This window comes from Lissotriton helveticus, chromosome 6 (assembly GCF_964261635.1).
Source record: "Lissotriton helveticus chromosome 6, aLisHel1.1, whole genome shotgun sequence".
Lineage (NCBI taxonomy): Eukaryota > Metazoa > Chordata > Amphibia > Caudata > Salamandridae > Lissotriton > Lissotriton helveticus.
In genome coordinates, this window is record NC_136067.1 from 601324739 (window position 1) to 601338829 (window position 14091).

The 14091-nt window shown below is 40.3% G+C and overlaps 1 protein-coding gene across 1 annotated transcript in view; it reads left to right on the forward strand.

The window, feature by feature from the left end:
• LOC144762793 (CD109 antigen-like) overlaps positions 1–14091 on the forward strand; it is a 1211849-nt gene that overhangs the window by 358696 nt on the left and 839062 nt on the right. The window contains exon 9 of the mRNA XM_078648063.1: positions 7964–8093. Within this exon, the coding sequence (XP_078504189.1) occupies positions 7964–8093 (130 nt within the window). The remainder of the gene's footprint in view (positions 1–7963; positions 8094–14091) is intronic.

Genomic DNA, 14091 nt, shown 5'->3' on the forward strand with positions numbered 1-14091 from the left:
ATATGTAATTGCTGTTTTACCTGTCTGCCACAGATCTTTTGTTAATAAAAACATATTTAAAAAAAACAAAAATGAGATTCAAACTGAAATCGGAATGGGGAAACACCTTTTACTGATCAAGTGCCTGACAAACCCTCAGCAGACAGGGTGCTCCAGCCAGAACTGAGGGATAAAAAAAACAATATTACAAAAGACATCTCTAGTATTAGAAAGGAATGATAAAACCTTGTGTGTGTCTGCCAAGGTTACTCAAAGATCGGTTATGAGTTGAGAACGCAAAAAATATTCTTTTTCTGAATTCACCAGGAATACTCTCTCAGATGGTGGCTCAGTGGACCCTTTGGTGTCAAGGACTGAGTCAATGTACCAATTCTGAGACAGAGAACCCAGTGGACTATAACGCCACGACCCCCTTGCACACTACACAGAGATGGTGCATTAGAGTAATAACCAGTCCTGTGCGATTTACAGGAATACCTGTTGTTAATAGATTCCAAACCTTCTTTCACTATGAATAGGCACACTCAAGAGTATGCATAAAGGATATATCTTTATAATGTTTATTTAAAATAACAAGTTAAAAGTAGGATCCTAGTGCATGAAAATGCACAGCAATTACTATAAAACAAAACACAATAAAGCAATAACAGTGACTACCAGGAAACATGAAAGTTAAAATTGCAACATCATAGCTGTAATTTGGTATATCCTGCATTTGTTCTTCAACCCCTCCCTTCCTGTCTTTAGTTAAACTACATTAGCACCAAAAGCAGCAAGTAAGAATTATTAGGTGGCCTTGCTTCTCACCGCTTGCCTTAGTGGTACAGCGAAGATAATGTTCCGTAGAAAGAGAGCTATTGCCTCTCCTCCTGCGCCCTGTGGTTCTGGCATTCTAGCAAAGCCAATACGACTGTCTGGCATTCTCAAGGTGAGAGCCAGTGACCTTGTCTTCAAAGAAGATGTGTAAAACTTCTGCACCAAACCTTCATCTTTCATCCGTAGGAAGTTCCTGCCTCTCTATCTTTCATTTGCATTGAGATTATATACCTCTCTGGGCTCTGCAATTGGATGTTTTTAAAGGTAACAATCAATATTTTACCTCGCATCGAAATAAAAACAAAAACACCAACCAACATGACTTTTCGTCTACTTACCGGGTCTGAGGCACATTGTTGACTGTTGAAATGCAGATGCGCTCAGCGGTGTGAATGGAATATAAACAATATGATGCCCCAGTGAACACCGGGGCTGGCTGCACATAGCAAATAATTGTTGAACTATCGAATCATGCTAAAGCAATTATAGTGTGACATATTTGTGCAGATGATATTAATTGCAACATGGTTTTATAATTAAAATATTCAATCAAATAAAATAAATATATAAAACGCAATTGGGGAATTTAAAGAGGAAAAAGTGAAGATTACATCCATTGTCATTCAAGTGCCCATCTCTTTAAAGAACACGTCAGTGCATGAAATATGCGCAAGTAGTGGGAGACCAAATCGTAGGAAAGGGAAAGCAATGCCCCAAATACATTGAAACAAAGCAAATGGGACACTCAACTGTGGTCAAGACAGACCAATTAAGCCCGTCATACTATCAGATATTCAATAACAAAACATTTCAAACAAAAGCCTAACAATAGAATACAGAAAGGTGTGAATTGATTAACTTGAATCATGGCCGGGCAGCAAGAAAAGAGGCTTTTACTTCCTGATGACTGCTATATATGGACTAGACTCATGACTAAGTGGTCGTTTCACTGCACTTCGGCCTTTAATTTGTGAGCAAGGGTGTTCCGGGAAGTGTAGTTTTTTTGTGAGTCGTGTAATAAAAGTAGCACGTTAAGGAAGCATAATATGAGCCACTGGTCATGTAATACATTTTTTTTGTAATGGTAAAATCAAAACAGTCATGCTTTAATTCATGACATGCCCTGCTGATTCTCGGGATGTACAACAGTTAGTTTAAGTACTAAGGATGACACTGGGAAATACAATCCCATGTTCGTCTCTTGCAGTAACATTTTTATATCCGGTGGAGTCTAGAGCTGAAGCTGCAATTACTTCCTTGTCAGCAGGTAGGGGCCATGGTGCCTAGGAATTCATGTAGCTGTGGCAAAGGACGACTTTCTACCTTATTGCAAGGCCCCTCAATAAAAAAAATCAACCGTTGATGGGAGGGGTGTAGTAAAAGGCAAGCATACAGATTCTTTATTTTATATTTCTTAAGAAAAGTGTGCACAGTTACCCTGCTAAAGGAAAATTATGCAAAGTGCAGCAAATGCATAGGTATCTCACATTATTTAATTTCTGTATGTGCTCTTCGTGGGAATGAACTGAGTACTGCCTAGATCCTCGCGTTAAGAGAGGTAGATCGTGCTAGCCTTTGCATGGCTGTGCACTATCATTTGTGAGATGCCTCCTTTCTACTATATTAATAGACTGTTGCTTAGTGGCTCAATGAGCTAAGAAGTTCTTGCTTCTAACTTCACTAGTGATCTGAGGGTCACGTGTTCAAATCACAATGTGACCAACACAACCTTTTTTTTAGTTCAAAAGAAAATTTTATTAAGAGAATGAAGGGTGTCATTACAAAAGATGAAATTCAAAGGCAAAATATACATAGAGATCATCCGAAAAATTGCTACATTAACAATACATGAAATGAGCATAGAATAGAATAAAGAAAATATTACATGACAATGAAGTGAATAAACAATAAAGTAGTGAAGAAATAAAGAACGTTAAGGGGATTTAAGGAGGTTTCGAGACTTCCTGCGGGCTAGGCTGCAAATGAAAAGAGCGATTAGCACAAATATCAAGATACATTGTAACAGGTGACCACAAGTCTTGTCATTTAGCAGCTATATGCAGAGGATATACAAAGGAGGTGTCCAATCTATGATTATGACAAACAGTGTACCACCAAGCTCTAAATGAAATCTTGGAGAAGTCTTTCCAATTGGCTGTGATTTGTTGGAACGCAACTGCTATCAATAAGTCAATAATGTTAACATTAAGCGTAGTAATGTCCCAGCAAGGAGAAAGACTTCCCCAAAAAACATGGGTAAAAGAAAAGGGAAGTTGAGTACGAAAAATCAAGTTGATTTGAGACCATACCTGTTTCCAGAAATTATTTACATGAGGACAAGCAAATAACATATGAAACAAATCTGCCTTCGGGATAGAGCATGTCCAACAGACATCCAATAAGGTATTAAATATTTTGCTTAAATCTCGCGTCGTGAAAAGAAGTCTGTTATATAAGAAAAATAATGTCTGCGTTATGTTAGCAGCTCTAGACGTTTTGCGAATTTTTATCCATATTTTATTCCATAAGGATACTGGCCAATGAGTTGCAAGGTCACATTCCCATAATTCTTCTGTTTTAGATTTTGACCGGCCAGAGTCTGTGTTAGTATCATGAAGATACTTGTATATTGTGGAAGCCTTGTAGGTAGTTTTCAAAAAGTTATGTAATTGTAGTGCAGAATTGGGGGTGTCAAGAGACTTAAGTGTAGTAGATAGTGGGGCGTATATAGACATAACCGCTTCTTTGAGCAAAAGGTATTTGTGAATGAATGAAGAAGGTAAATTGAATCGTTGGCTGAGTGATGAGAAAGGTAAGAGCTGTGACTGTGAGAATAGTTGATGGATCCAAATTAACCCCTTTTAGCGCCAGGTTTTCCAGTAAAAAGGTTTATTTTTGATAAGTAAACTTTTATTATGCCATATGGTAGAATTAAGGAAGTCTTCCACAGTATTGTAAGTAGGAGTTGAAAAAGAAAGAAGTAATTTGGATGTTAATTTGATTATAGGTGTGGACAGTGATTGTGGCTTACGTGAGAAAGAGAGGTATTCAGCAAAGGTGTAGGGAGATAAAAAGAGGCGTTCAATTGTGGTCCATAAAGGACAATCCTCTGCAGGATCCCGCAACCAAAGGGAAGCTTGGCGTAAGAGGAATGCCTTCTGATAAGCCGGAAAATTCAGAAAATTAACTCCACCGTTCGACTTAGGTTGCATTAATCTAAAAAGAGACATTCAGGATTTCTTTTTATTCCATAAAAAGGAGGAGACAGTGGAGTTAATTTTTTTAAAAAATTTGATAGGGATGGGAACCGGGATATTGGAGATAGTATACATAATGATCGGAGACAGCATCATCTTTATAGTATCAAGGCGACCCCACCAAGATAAATAAAGAGGGTGCCATCCAGCAGTCAAATCTAAAATCTTTTGAATACATTTATTCATACAGAGAGATACAGTATCAGGGATGGATGAGGTGATATGCAAACCTAGATATTTAATGTTAGTAGAGCTCCAAGTAAAGTTAGAGGGACTGAAATCTGGTTTAAAAGTGTATTTAGTTAAAGGTAAAATATCACACTTGTCATTGTTTAATTTATATCCTGAGATTTTGGAATATTCCTGAACCTCAGATAGAAAAGCAGGGATCGAGTCATCAGGTTTAGAGAGAAAAAGTAAGATATCTTCAGCATACACTGCAAGTTTGACATGTGTGTGCAATGAGTGAAAGCCGTGTATATTAGAGTTCTGACGTAGTTTAGAAAGAAAGGGTTCAAGGGCAAGAATAAAGAGAAAGGGAGCTAAAGGTCAACCTTGGCGCACTCCTCTACCTAAGTTAAAAAAAGAGGATATCAAACCATTAGCGCAAACTGTTGCATGGGGATTAGAGTAAAGCAGGTAAACTAGGGAAAGAAATTTAGGGCCAAAACCAAATCATTTAAGGGTGTAAAACAAATACGACCATTAAACTCTATCGAACGCCTTTTCAGCATCAAGGGCAATCGCTGCAAGAGAGTGATTTAAGCGTGGGGTTTTAGATAGAATGTTAAAAAGGAGTCCTGTATTGTCGGTTATAAAACATCCTTTAACAAACCAAGATTGTTCCTTGCCTAATAAATCTGGTAAAAAGGAGTCTAATCGAATCACTAAGGCCTTGGCAAAAATTTTATAATCAATGTTTACCAAGGAAATTGGTCTATAATTTTTACAGTGTTTAGGGTCTTTACCTTCTTTGGGTATAAGACATATATGTGCTTCAGAAAAGGATCCCTAGGAATTGCCTAACGCGGTGAAGGAGTCTAATAGAGAATGTAATCTAGGTATAACAAGTTTAGAGAAATGGAGGTAAAATTCAACCGTAAACCCATCTGGTCCGGGTGCTTTGTCTTTTTTAAGGCATTGAAGGGCTTTGAGTAATTCTTGCAATGAGAGGTCCATCTCCAGGGGAGAAAGATCGGGAAGTATGTGTTGAGGTTTATGTATATTGGAGAAAAAATGTGATAGGGACTGAGTAGTGGGTTGAGTTTCAGAGGTGTACAAGGTTTTATAAAAAAGAGAAAATTCTTTTAGGATATCCGCATCCTTGCATTGCAACTCAGAATTTGTGCTATAAACAGACTCAATATTCAACTTATTGTGTTTAACCTTTAGGTAGTTAGCCAAAATTTTTCCCGCTTTATTTTTACCCCCATAAAATTTCGCACTAGATTTTAACAAAAATAGAGAAGCATCTTCTGTGGACTTCTTATTAAATTGCATTTTAGCATTAATGAGGGCTGTTAAACAATCTTTAGAATGGGAGGTATAATAAGAGTGTTCCAATTTCTTAATTTTCTGAAGAAGATCCCCAATATACTTACGACCAATTTTACGCCGTTTTGCGACAAAGCCAATAATGAAATCTCTTGCAGCTGCTTTGAAGGTGTCCCATAAGGTGGAAGGGGAAATGGAAGGAGATTGATTAATCTCAAAAAATTCATCAAAGAATTTAGTAAAAAGAATCTGTAAACTTTGGATCGAGCAGGAGAGTGTTATTAAAGCGCCACCTCTTAGTACCAGTGGATTTGGGTAGGATATTAATAGTTATTGAAACAGGGGCATGATCTGATAATAGAATGGGACCAATCTCAGCACCAGTAAGAGTTTGTGCTATATGGTGAGAGACAAAAACATAGTCAATCCTTGATTGGGAATGGTGGGATGGGGAATAAAAGGTGAATTCTTTAGTGGTGGGATTGCACAGATGCCAAGCATCAATAAGTTTATGTTGCGAGATTGCCTGAACAAAGGATGTATGAGACTTATTAGGAACAAATGTGGCTTTGGACAGTCTATCAATAAAAGGGTCTAAAATTTGATTACAGTCGCCTGCCAAAGCAAAATTATCATCTATAGATTTAGTTATAGTTTTGGCAAACATGGACCAGAAGGAAGGGTCACCGCATGTAGGAGCGTATACATTCAGAAGAGAAATTGGAACACCCTTGAGAGACAGTTTAACATTGAGCCATCTACCATTTGTATCGGATTCTTGAGATAATAAACCAACACAACCTTTGATTCTTCCGAGGTCAATGCATTCAACACTATTAAATTGGTTAAAATTAGTACCCGTTATTCCAGATCTTGAAACTGCAACACTTTGCTATTATGCACTGTCTACAAACATATTGCATTGTGAAATTGACAGCAAGCATGGGCAGCAGTTCTGTTTGATTGTCCACCTGCTCTGCTAATGTCCCCAGCGTTTTCCCCAGGACATTTTGTATTCTGCTGCTGATTTTCCCCCAACGACCTCACTCGAGATCGATGGATTGAGCAATTTTAAGACCATGGTTGTGTTACCTCTGTAACTCTATGCCACTCAAACCTTTATTCCATCACCCTGTGTTCAACCCCATGAGGAGGCCTGAAATAAGACATGGTTTCCAGGGCCCTCTGTACTCCCTCGCTGTTTTAAGCCAGTCATTTGGTTTGTTCCATAGCATACTCGCCGTGTTCTGGTGAGATAAGTGGGATCCTGGGGTCTCTTCAAAGTAACTATACTCAGAGCAAACCAAGGGGCTTATTTTTGAGAGCCCTGTGTCACCTTTGCACCAGGGCTATCATAAAGATTTATGAAGCCATGTAAAGCCACCCTGCGTGGCTTTGAGTGCCCTCATAAATCATGAGTAAGGCGACGCAGCACAAATGGCTGTATCGCCTTACTCTGCGCCCGCGTGGCATTCCACGGGCGTTGCGTGGTTTTTACCACGCAGCATGCTTGGAATTTGACCCTGTCCCAGATTTACATAAACCTGTAAACCTGTAAGCACCAAACCAGTACGCCTCTTAAGGTGAGCTGTAACGAGGAGAAATAACTTAATTTCTCCTCGTTTTTCCACTTTCCATGTGTGCTACATTTTTCAGCACACATAGAAAGAGGAAAACACCTCTTCGAATGGTTCTTGTGCAGGAAGGTGCCCCTTCCTGCTCAAAAACAATCCTGCCTGCAACGGAGACACCCTTGTAACATGTTTTTACTCATTTAAATATTCCACTGTCATGCTCTTTAATAATGTATTTATTCTGATGATGACCCTCGGACTATAAGCCATAACCCGTCAAAACAGTGACTTATTTTGAGTATAAAATACAGCACATAATGTCCTTGAAGGGGTTCACTGAAAAAACATTTGGTGGTAACTGTCCCCTCATCAGATTGCAAATCTCGCGTTTTATTTTTCAATTTTTTGATTTATTTTGATTAATGTGCACATAAACTCTGTATCCCATTGGCTTACCAATTTAAAAGTCAATGTGAAATATTATACTACAGATTTATCTCTCACTAAAGTGTCCTTGTTATAATTTGTAATTTTTGTTTTATATTCATTTGTAGAGTTACATACGTCTTGGGAAGCTGTATCAATTTGAAATGTGTCCAGATGAACCATTGTTTTTGAACTTTTTCCTTGATGCACTGTTCGTTTACGACGATCATTTGTGTTAATGCTCTTGCCATAACCTTTGGTGAATATGGTTTGCCTCAATTAAAACTATTTTTTCTTCAAAATCTGCTTACAATACATATCACAATGCAGTCGGCGCCGTTTATTTTCCAAAGCACAGTGGTGAAATGTAAACTAACCTCTGTGTTCGTATTGCAGATATCTGGCACAGTTAATTTCAGTTTCAATTACGATGAACTGAATTTCATGTATGGATTAACTGGGCATGAAGAATGGATAAATTACATAACTCTGGACATAAATGCAACAGTCACAGATTCGCTCACAGGTATGGACTTCAAAGTGTACTTACTTCCGCCGTCACGCGTTTAATAACTTTAATTGGACTAACCTTGAAACATATGACTTTCCAATGCATGCACCTGTGAAGTCCCACATAACGTGAAAGGTGTTCTACTGGTTTCTGGATGTTGCTCAGTAACAGATTTTTAGACTTTGGGTACATCAGAAGTGGTACTCCTTATAACATGGGTGATTACCACCCCTATGGCCAGGCCATGACATGACCAGTGGTTGGTGAAACCTAATTTATACTTGTGCGGTGCAGTTTTTCTTTTACATGGACTTCTGAGAGGAGCCTTAATACTGGTTCTACATGTGTAAATCTGTGTAATCTGTGATGACTCGCCCTGCTCCCCTTACCCACTGAGGGCAAGAAATGTGTGTTTGTGAAATGGTGATTGGATATATTAGAAGTGGCACCCCCCTAGCTTCTCTACCTGTGTGTGTATGTAGCCTATGGTGTTGTAGTGTGCTCCAAAGAATCAGTGGTAGTCAGAGCTGCTTCTTTACTATCCATTCATGCCCCTTTCACTGTATTAGCCATTGTAGAGCCAGGTGTTCACTACTAGTATGGATTTACATACTTTTCAATTGAGCAGGAAGGGTTCTTTATGTTCAACCTCCATGGATCAAGCTGGTTCCGGCTTTACAGCATCTGGCGCCAGATGTGAAATAATTGCATAGAGGATTGAACCAAGTGCATGGCCACGCTACTCACCTACATAAAGGAAATAGGCTATCTGCCCCTCCCTCGTATCCTGATCTGGAAAGCAAGAGCCCAGCAACTGCTTCTAATTAGCTGTAGACTTTCTTCCTCAGACGTACAAACTTGATGGACATTATTGAGAGTCTACTATCACCGTGGAGATCAGATTGACAGTGTACCTTTGGTAACTGGTTGCCATGGACTTGTACAACACCTACAGGAAAATGCACTTTAGATTCACTGGTTCGCTCCAAGAATTTGGTAGTAACTTTGAATCTAATTTGCCTGTTGGCATTGACCAGACTGCAAATGTTCCTCGATGTAAGCTTGCCCTGTATATCAGCTCATAGTTCACCTTTTGACTTTGAAGCTTTGTCTTTTGACCTTACAGTTACTCAAATATACTGTTACCCAACAATTCAGTCATATTTATGGCCTTGTCACCAATGACATAGTTCTTCAGCATTGGCTTTAATGCCTCCTACATTTTCACTTTGTAGTCCAATGAATTAATGTTAGTCTGAAAATATTCCTTCCTTACTTAATGTTTGCAGTACACCAAAGTATTATGGTTTCACTGCAGTGAGTCTGCATGTGACCTCGGGTGCACTGCAGTGAGTCTGTACATGCCCTGTACTTTCTTACTTCTTCTCCCTATGACAGGCTGAGTGATTTGATATTGCTTTGGAACAATCTCCACGTGTTGAACTATATGACAGTCAGAACCGAGTGTACGTAAAAAGTCTATCAATATATAATATTTATTTAAATATTCACTGGATAATGTCATCAGTGATGTCAACAGTGATGTCATTTGAGATGTCAGCAGTGATGTCATCAGTGATGTCACTGACCATGTCATGAATGATGTAATATGTGACATCATGAGCAGTGGATTGGGGGCGCACGAGTTATAGTTAGTAGGAATTTCAATGGTTTTGTATGAGTGAAGTGTCCAACTAACTATAACACCCCTAAAACCAATGTTTTGTTCAGAGAATTTCTAAAGTTTTTTTAAATGCTAAATCCTAACTATAACATATCTGAAACCTATGTTTTTTTCAGTGAATTTCAAAGGTTTTTTAAATGTTAATTCCTAACTATAACATGTCTGACACCTATGATTTTTTCAGTGAATTTCAAAGGTTTTGTAAATAACAATTTTTAAATGTATTAATTCTTATATATATATTTTTTTATACTGATTTACAATTTTTTTTAAAACTATTTACTTTTAGATATTTTATTTTTTTAATTACATTCTAATTACATTATACATTACATTATAAAATATACTTTCTCAGAAGAAATTACTTTAGTTTAAATACTTTGCAAATAGGCAATAGACTTTTAAGTACAGTAGTTACAGTTGTTGTAATGCGCAACACAATGCAACATTGAGCTCAATGTGAATTTCTAGTTAAATGCAATTCGTTACTTTTTGGATTACTTTTCTAACCACAAGACTGGATCCTAGATTCAGTCCTGGGACATCTGCTGTAAACAGTTGAGTAAAACCGTTTTGGTTACAGTAGTGATTTTTAAGGAATATGATTGTATTTAAAAAGTTGACACTTGGAAACTTTTTCACATAGAATCACCAATGTTATCCTATGGGAGCAAATTCACTTATCAGGTAAGTAGTGTTAACGTTACTTTTTCTTACTCAGTGGTGGATCCTGTAAACAGTCGAAAGAATGTGTTTAAGTCATACAGGCAATTTTTAAGGAATATTTTTAGTTTGTGTAGACACTTAGAAACTTTTCTGGTGAAAACCACACAATGGATTATTATGGAAGGAAATGCAAGTTACTGGTAAGTACGGTTAGAATTACTTTTCAGGATCAGTACTGGGCTCAAAGATGCAGCACTGAGGTCCCTCCTGATATCAGGTGAGTAAATCGGAATTCGTAGTTCTGCTGATTTTATAGGAATTTTTGTACGTTTAAAAAATCGACACTTAGAAACTTTTCTGGTGAAAACCACACAATGGATTCCTATGGAAGGAAATACAAGTTACTGGTAAGTACGCTTAGAATTACTTTTCAGGGTCAGTGCTGGGCTAAGAGATGCAGCACTGGGTTCTCTTCTGATAACAGGTGAGTAAATCGGAATTTGTAGTTCTGCTGATTTTAGAGGAATATTTGTACGTTTCAAAAGTCGACGCTTCAAAACTTTTCTGGTGAAAACCACACAATCAATTCCTATGGAAGGAAATACAAGTTACTGGTAAGTACCATTAGAATTACTTTTCAGAGTTGGTGCTGGGCTAAAGGATGCAGCACTGGGTTCTCTCCTGATAACAGGTGATTGAATCGAATTCGTAGTTCGGCTGATTTTAGAGGAATATTTGTACGTTTCAAAAATCGACACTTGGAAACTTTTCTGCTAAAAACCAAACAATGGATTCCTATGGAAGGAAATACAAGTTACTGGTAAGTACGCTTAGAATTACTTTTCAGGGTCAGTGCTGGGCTAAGAGATGCAAAAAACACAGTTGATGGACAGAATGTAGAACAATGTCATACATTCACCCCAGTACAAGGATCTGTGCCTAAATCCATCGTTTGTTTGCAACCACACCACCATGGGTTAGACAATGGCTATATGCAAATCAGCTCTGACCCTGTGCCTCATGGGAACAGTCCAGTCCGAACTAACAAGCCATGTCCTTCCCAGACCGGAATCAAGCATCCAAGGACCGGTTTCTGGCTATCAGCCTTCATCAGCCTGGATAGCTTGACTCCAGTGGTGTGGAGAGCCTGGGACTCACGTCTGAGCATACCCAGCCCACTCGGGGTGAAAATTGCAAAAAACACAGTTGATGGACAGAATGTAGAACAATGTCATACATTCACCCCAGTACAAGGATCTGGGCCTAAATCTATCGTTTTGTTGCACTCCACACCACCCTGGTGAGACACTGGCTATATGCAAATCAGCTCTGACCCTGTGCCTCATGGGAACAGTCCAGTCCGAACTACCAAGACATGTCCTTCCCAGACCGGAATCAAGCATCCAAGGACCGGTTTCTGGCTATCAGCCTTCATCAGCCTGGATAGCTTGACTCCAGTGGTGTGGAGAGCCTGGGACTCATGTCTGAGCATACCCAGCCCACTTGGGGTGAAAATTGCAAAAAATACAGTTGATGGACAGAATGTAGAACAATGTCATACATTCACCCCAGTACAAGGATCTGGGCCTAAATCCATCGTTTTTTTGCACTCCACACCACCCTGGGTTAGACACTGGCTATATGCAAATCAGCTCTGACCCTGTGCCTCATGGGAACAGTCCAGTCCGAACTACCAAGCCATGTCCTTCCCAGACCGGAATCAAGCATCCAAGGACCGGTTTCTGGCTATCAGCCTTCATCAGCCTGGATAGCTTGACTCCAGTGGTGTGGAGAGCCTGGGACTCACGTCTGAGCATACCCAGCCCACTCAGGGTGAAAATTGCAAAAAACACAGTTGATGGACAGAATGTAGAACAATGTCATACATTCACCCCAGTACAAGGATCTGGGCCTAAATCTATCGTTTTGTTGCACTCCACACCACCCTGGGTGAGACACTGGCTATATGCAAATCATCTCTGACCCTGTGCCTCATGGGAACAGTCCAGTCCGAACTACCAAGCCATGTCCTTCCCAGACCGGAATCAAGCATCCAAGGACCGGTTTCTGGCTATCAGCCTTCATCAGCCTGGATAGCTTGACTCCAGTGGTGTGGAGAGCCTGGGACTCACGTCTGAGCATACCCAGCCCACTCGGGGTGAAAATTGAAAAAAACACAGTTGATGGACAAAATGTAGAACAATGTCATACATTCACCCCAGTACAAGGATCTGGGCCTAAATCCATCGTTTTTTTGCACTCCACACCACCCTGGGTGAGACACTGGCTATATGCAAATCAGCTCTGACCCTGTGCCTCATGGGAACAGTCCAGTCCGAACTACCAAGACATGTCCTTCCCAGACCGGAATCAAGCATCCAAGAACCGGTTTCTGGCTATCAGCCTTCATCAGCCTGGATAGCTTGACTCCAGTGGTGTGGAGAGCCTGGGACTCACGTCTGAGCATACCCAGCCCACTCGGGGTGAAAATTGAAAAAAACACAGTTGATGGACAGAATGTAGAACAATGTCATACATTCACCCCAGTACAAGGATCTGGGCCTAAATCTATCGTTTTGTTGCACTCCACACCACCCTGGTGAGACACTGGCTATATGCAAATCAGCTCTGACCCTGTGCCTCATGGGAACAGTCCAGTCCGAACTACCAAGACATGTCCTTCCCAGACCGGAATCAAGCATCCAAGGACCGGTTTCTGGCTATCAGCCTTCATCAGCCTGGATAGCTTGACTCCAGTGGTGTGGAGAGCCTGGGACTCATGTCTGAGCATACCCAGCCCACTTGGGGTGAAAATTGCAAAAAATACAGTTGATGGACAGAATGTAGAACAATGTCATACATTCACCCCAGTACAAGGATCTGGGCCTAAATCCATCGTTTTTTTGCACTCCACACCACCCTGGGTTAGACACTGGCTATATGCAAATCAGCTCTGACCCTGTGCCTCATGGGAACAGTCCAGTCCGAACTACCAAGCCATGTCCTTCCCAGACCGGAATCAAGCATCCAAGGACCGGTTTCTGGCTATCAGCCTTCATCAGCCTGGATAGCTTGACTCCAGTGGTGTGGAGAGCCTGGGACTCACGTCTGAGCATACCCAGCCCACTCAGGGTGAAAATTGCAAAAAACACAGTTGATGGACAGAATGTAGAACAATGTCATACATTCACCCCAGTACAAGGATCTGGGCCTAAATCCATCGTTTTTTTGCACTCCACACCACCCTGGGTTAGACACTGGCTATATGCAATTCAGCTCTGACCCTGTGCCTCATGGGAACAGTCCAGTCCGAACTACCAAGCCATGTCCTTCCCAGACCGGAATCAAGCATCCAAGGACCGGTTTCTGGCTACCAGCCTTCATCAGCCTGGATAGCTTGACTCCAGTGGTGTGGAGAGCCTGGGACTCACGTCTGAGCATACCCAGCCCACTCGGGGTGAAAATTGAAAAAAACACAGTTGATGGACAAAATGTAGAACAATGTCATACATTCACCCCAGTACAAGGATCTGGGCCTAAATCCATCGTTTTTTTGCACTCCACACCACCCTGGGTGAGACACTGGCTATATGCAAATCAGCTCTGACCCTGTGCCTCATGGGAACAGTCCAGTCCGAACTACCAAGACATGTCCTTCCCAGA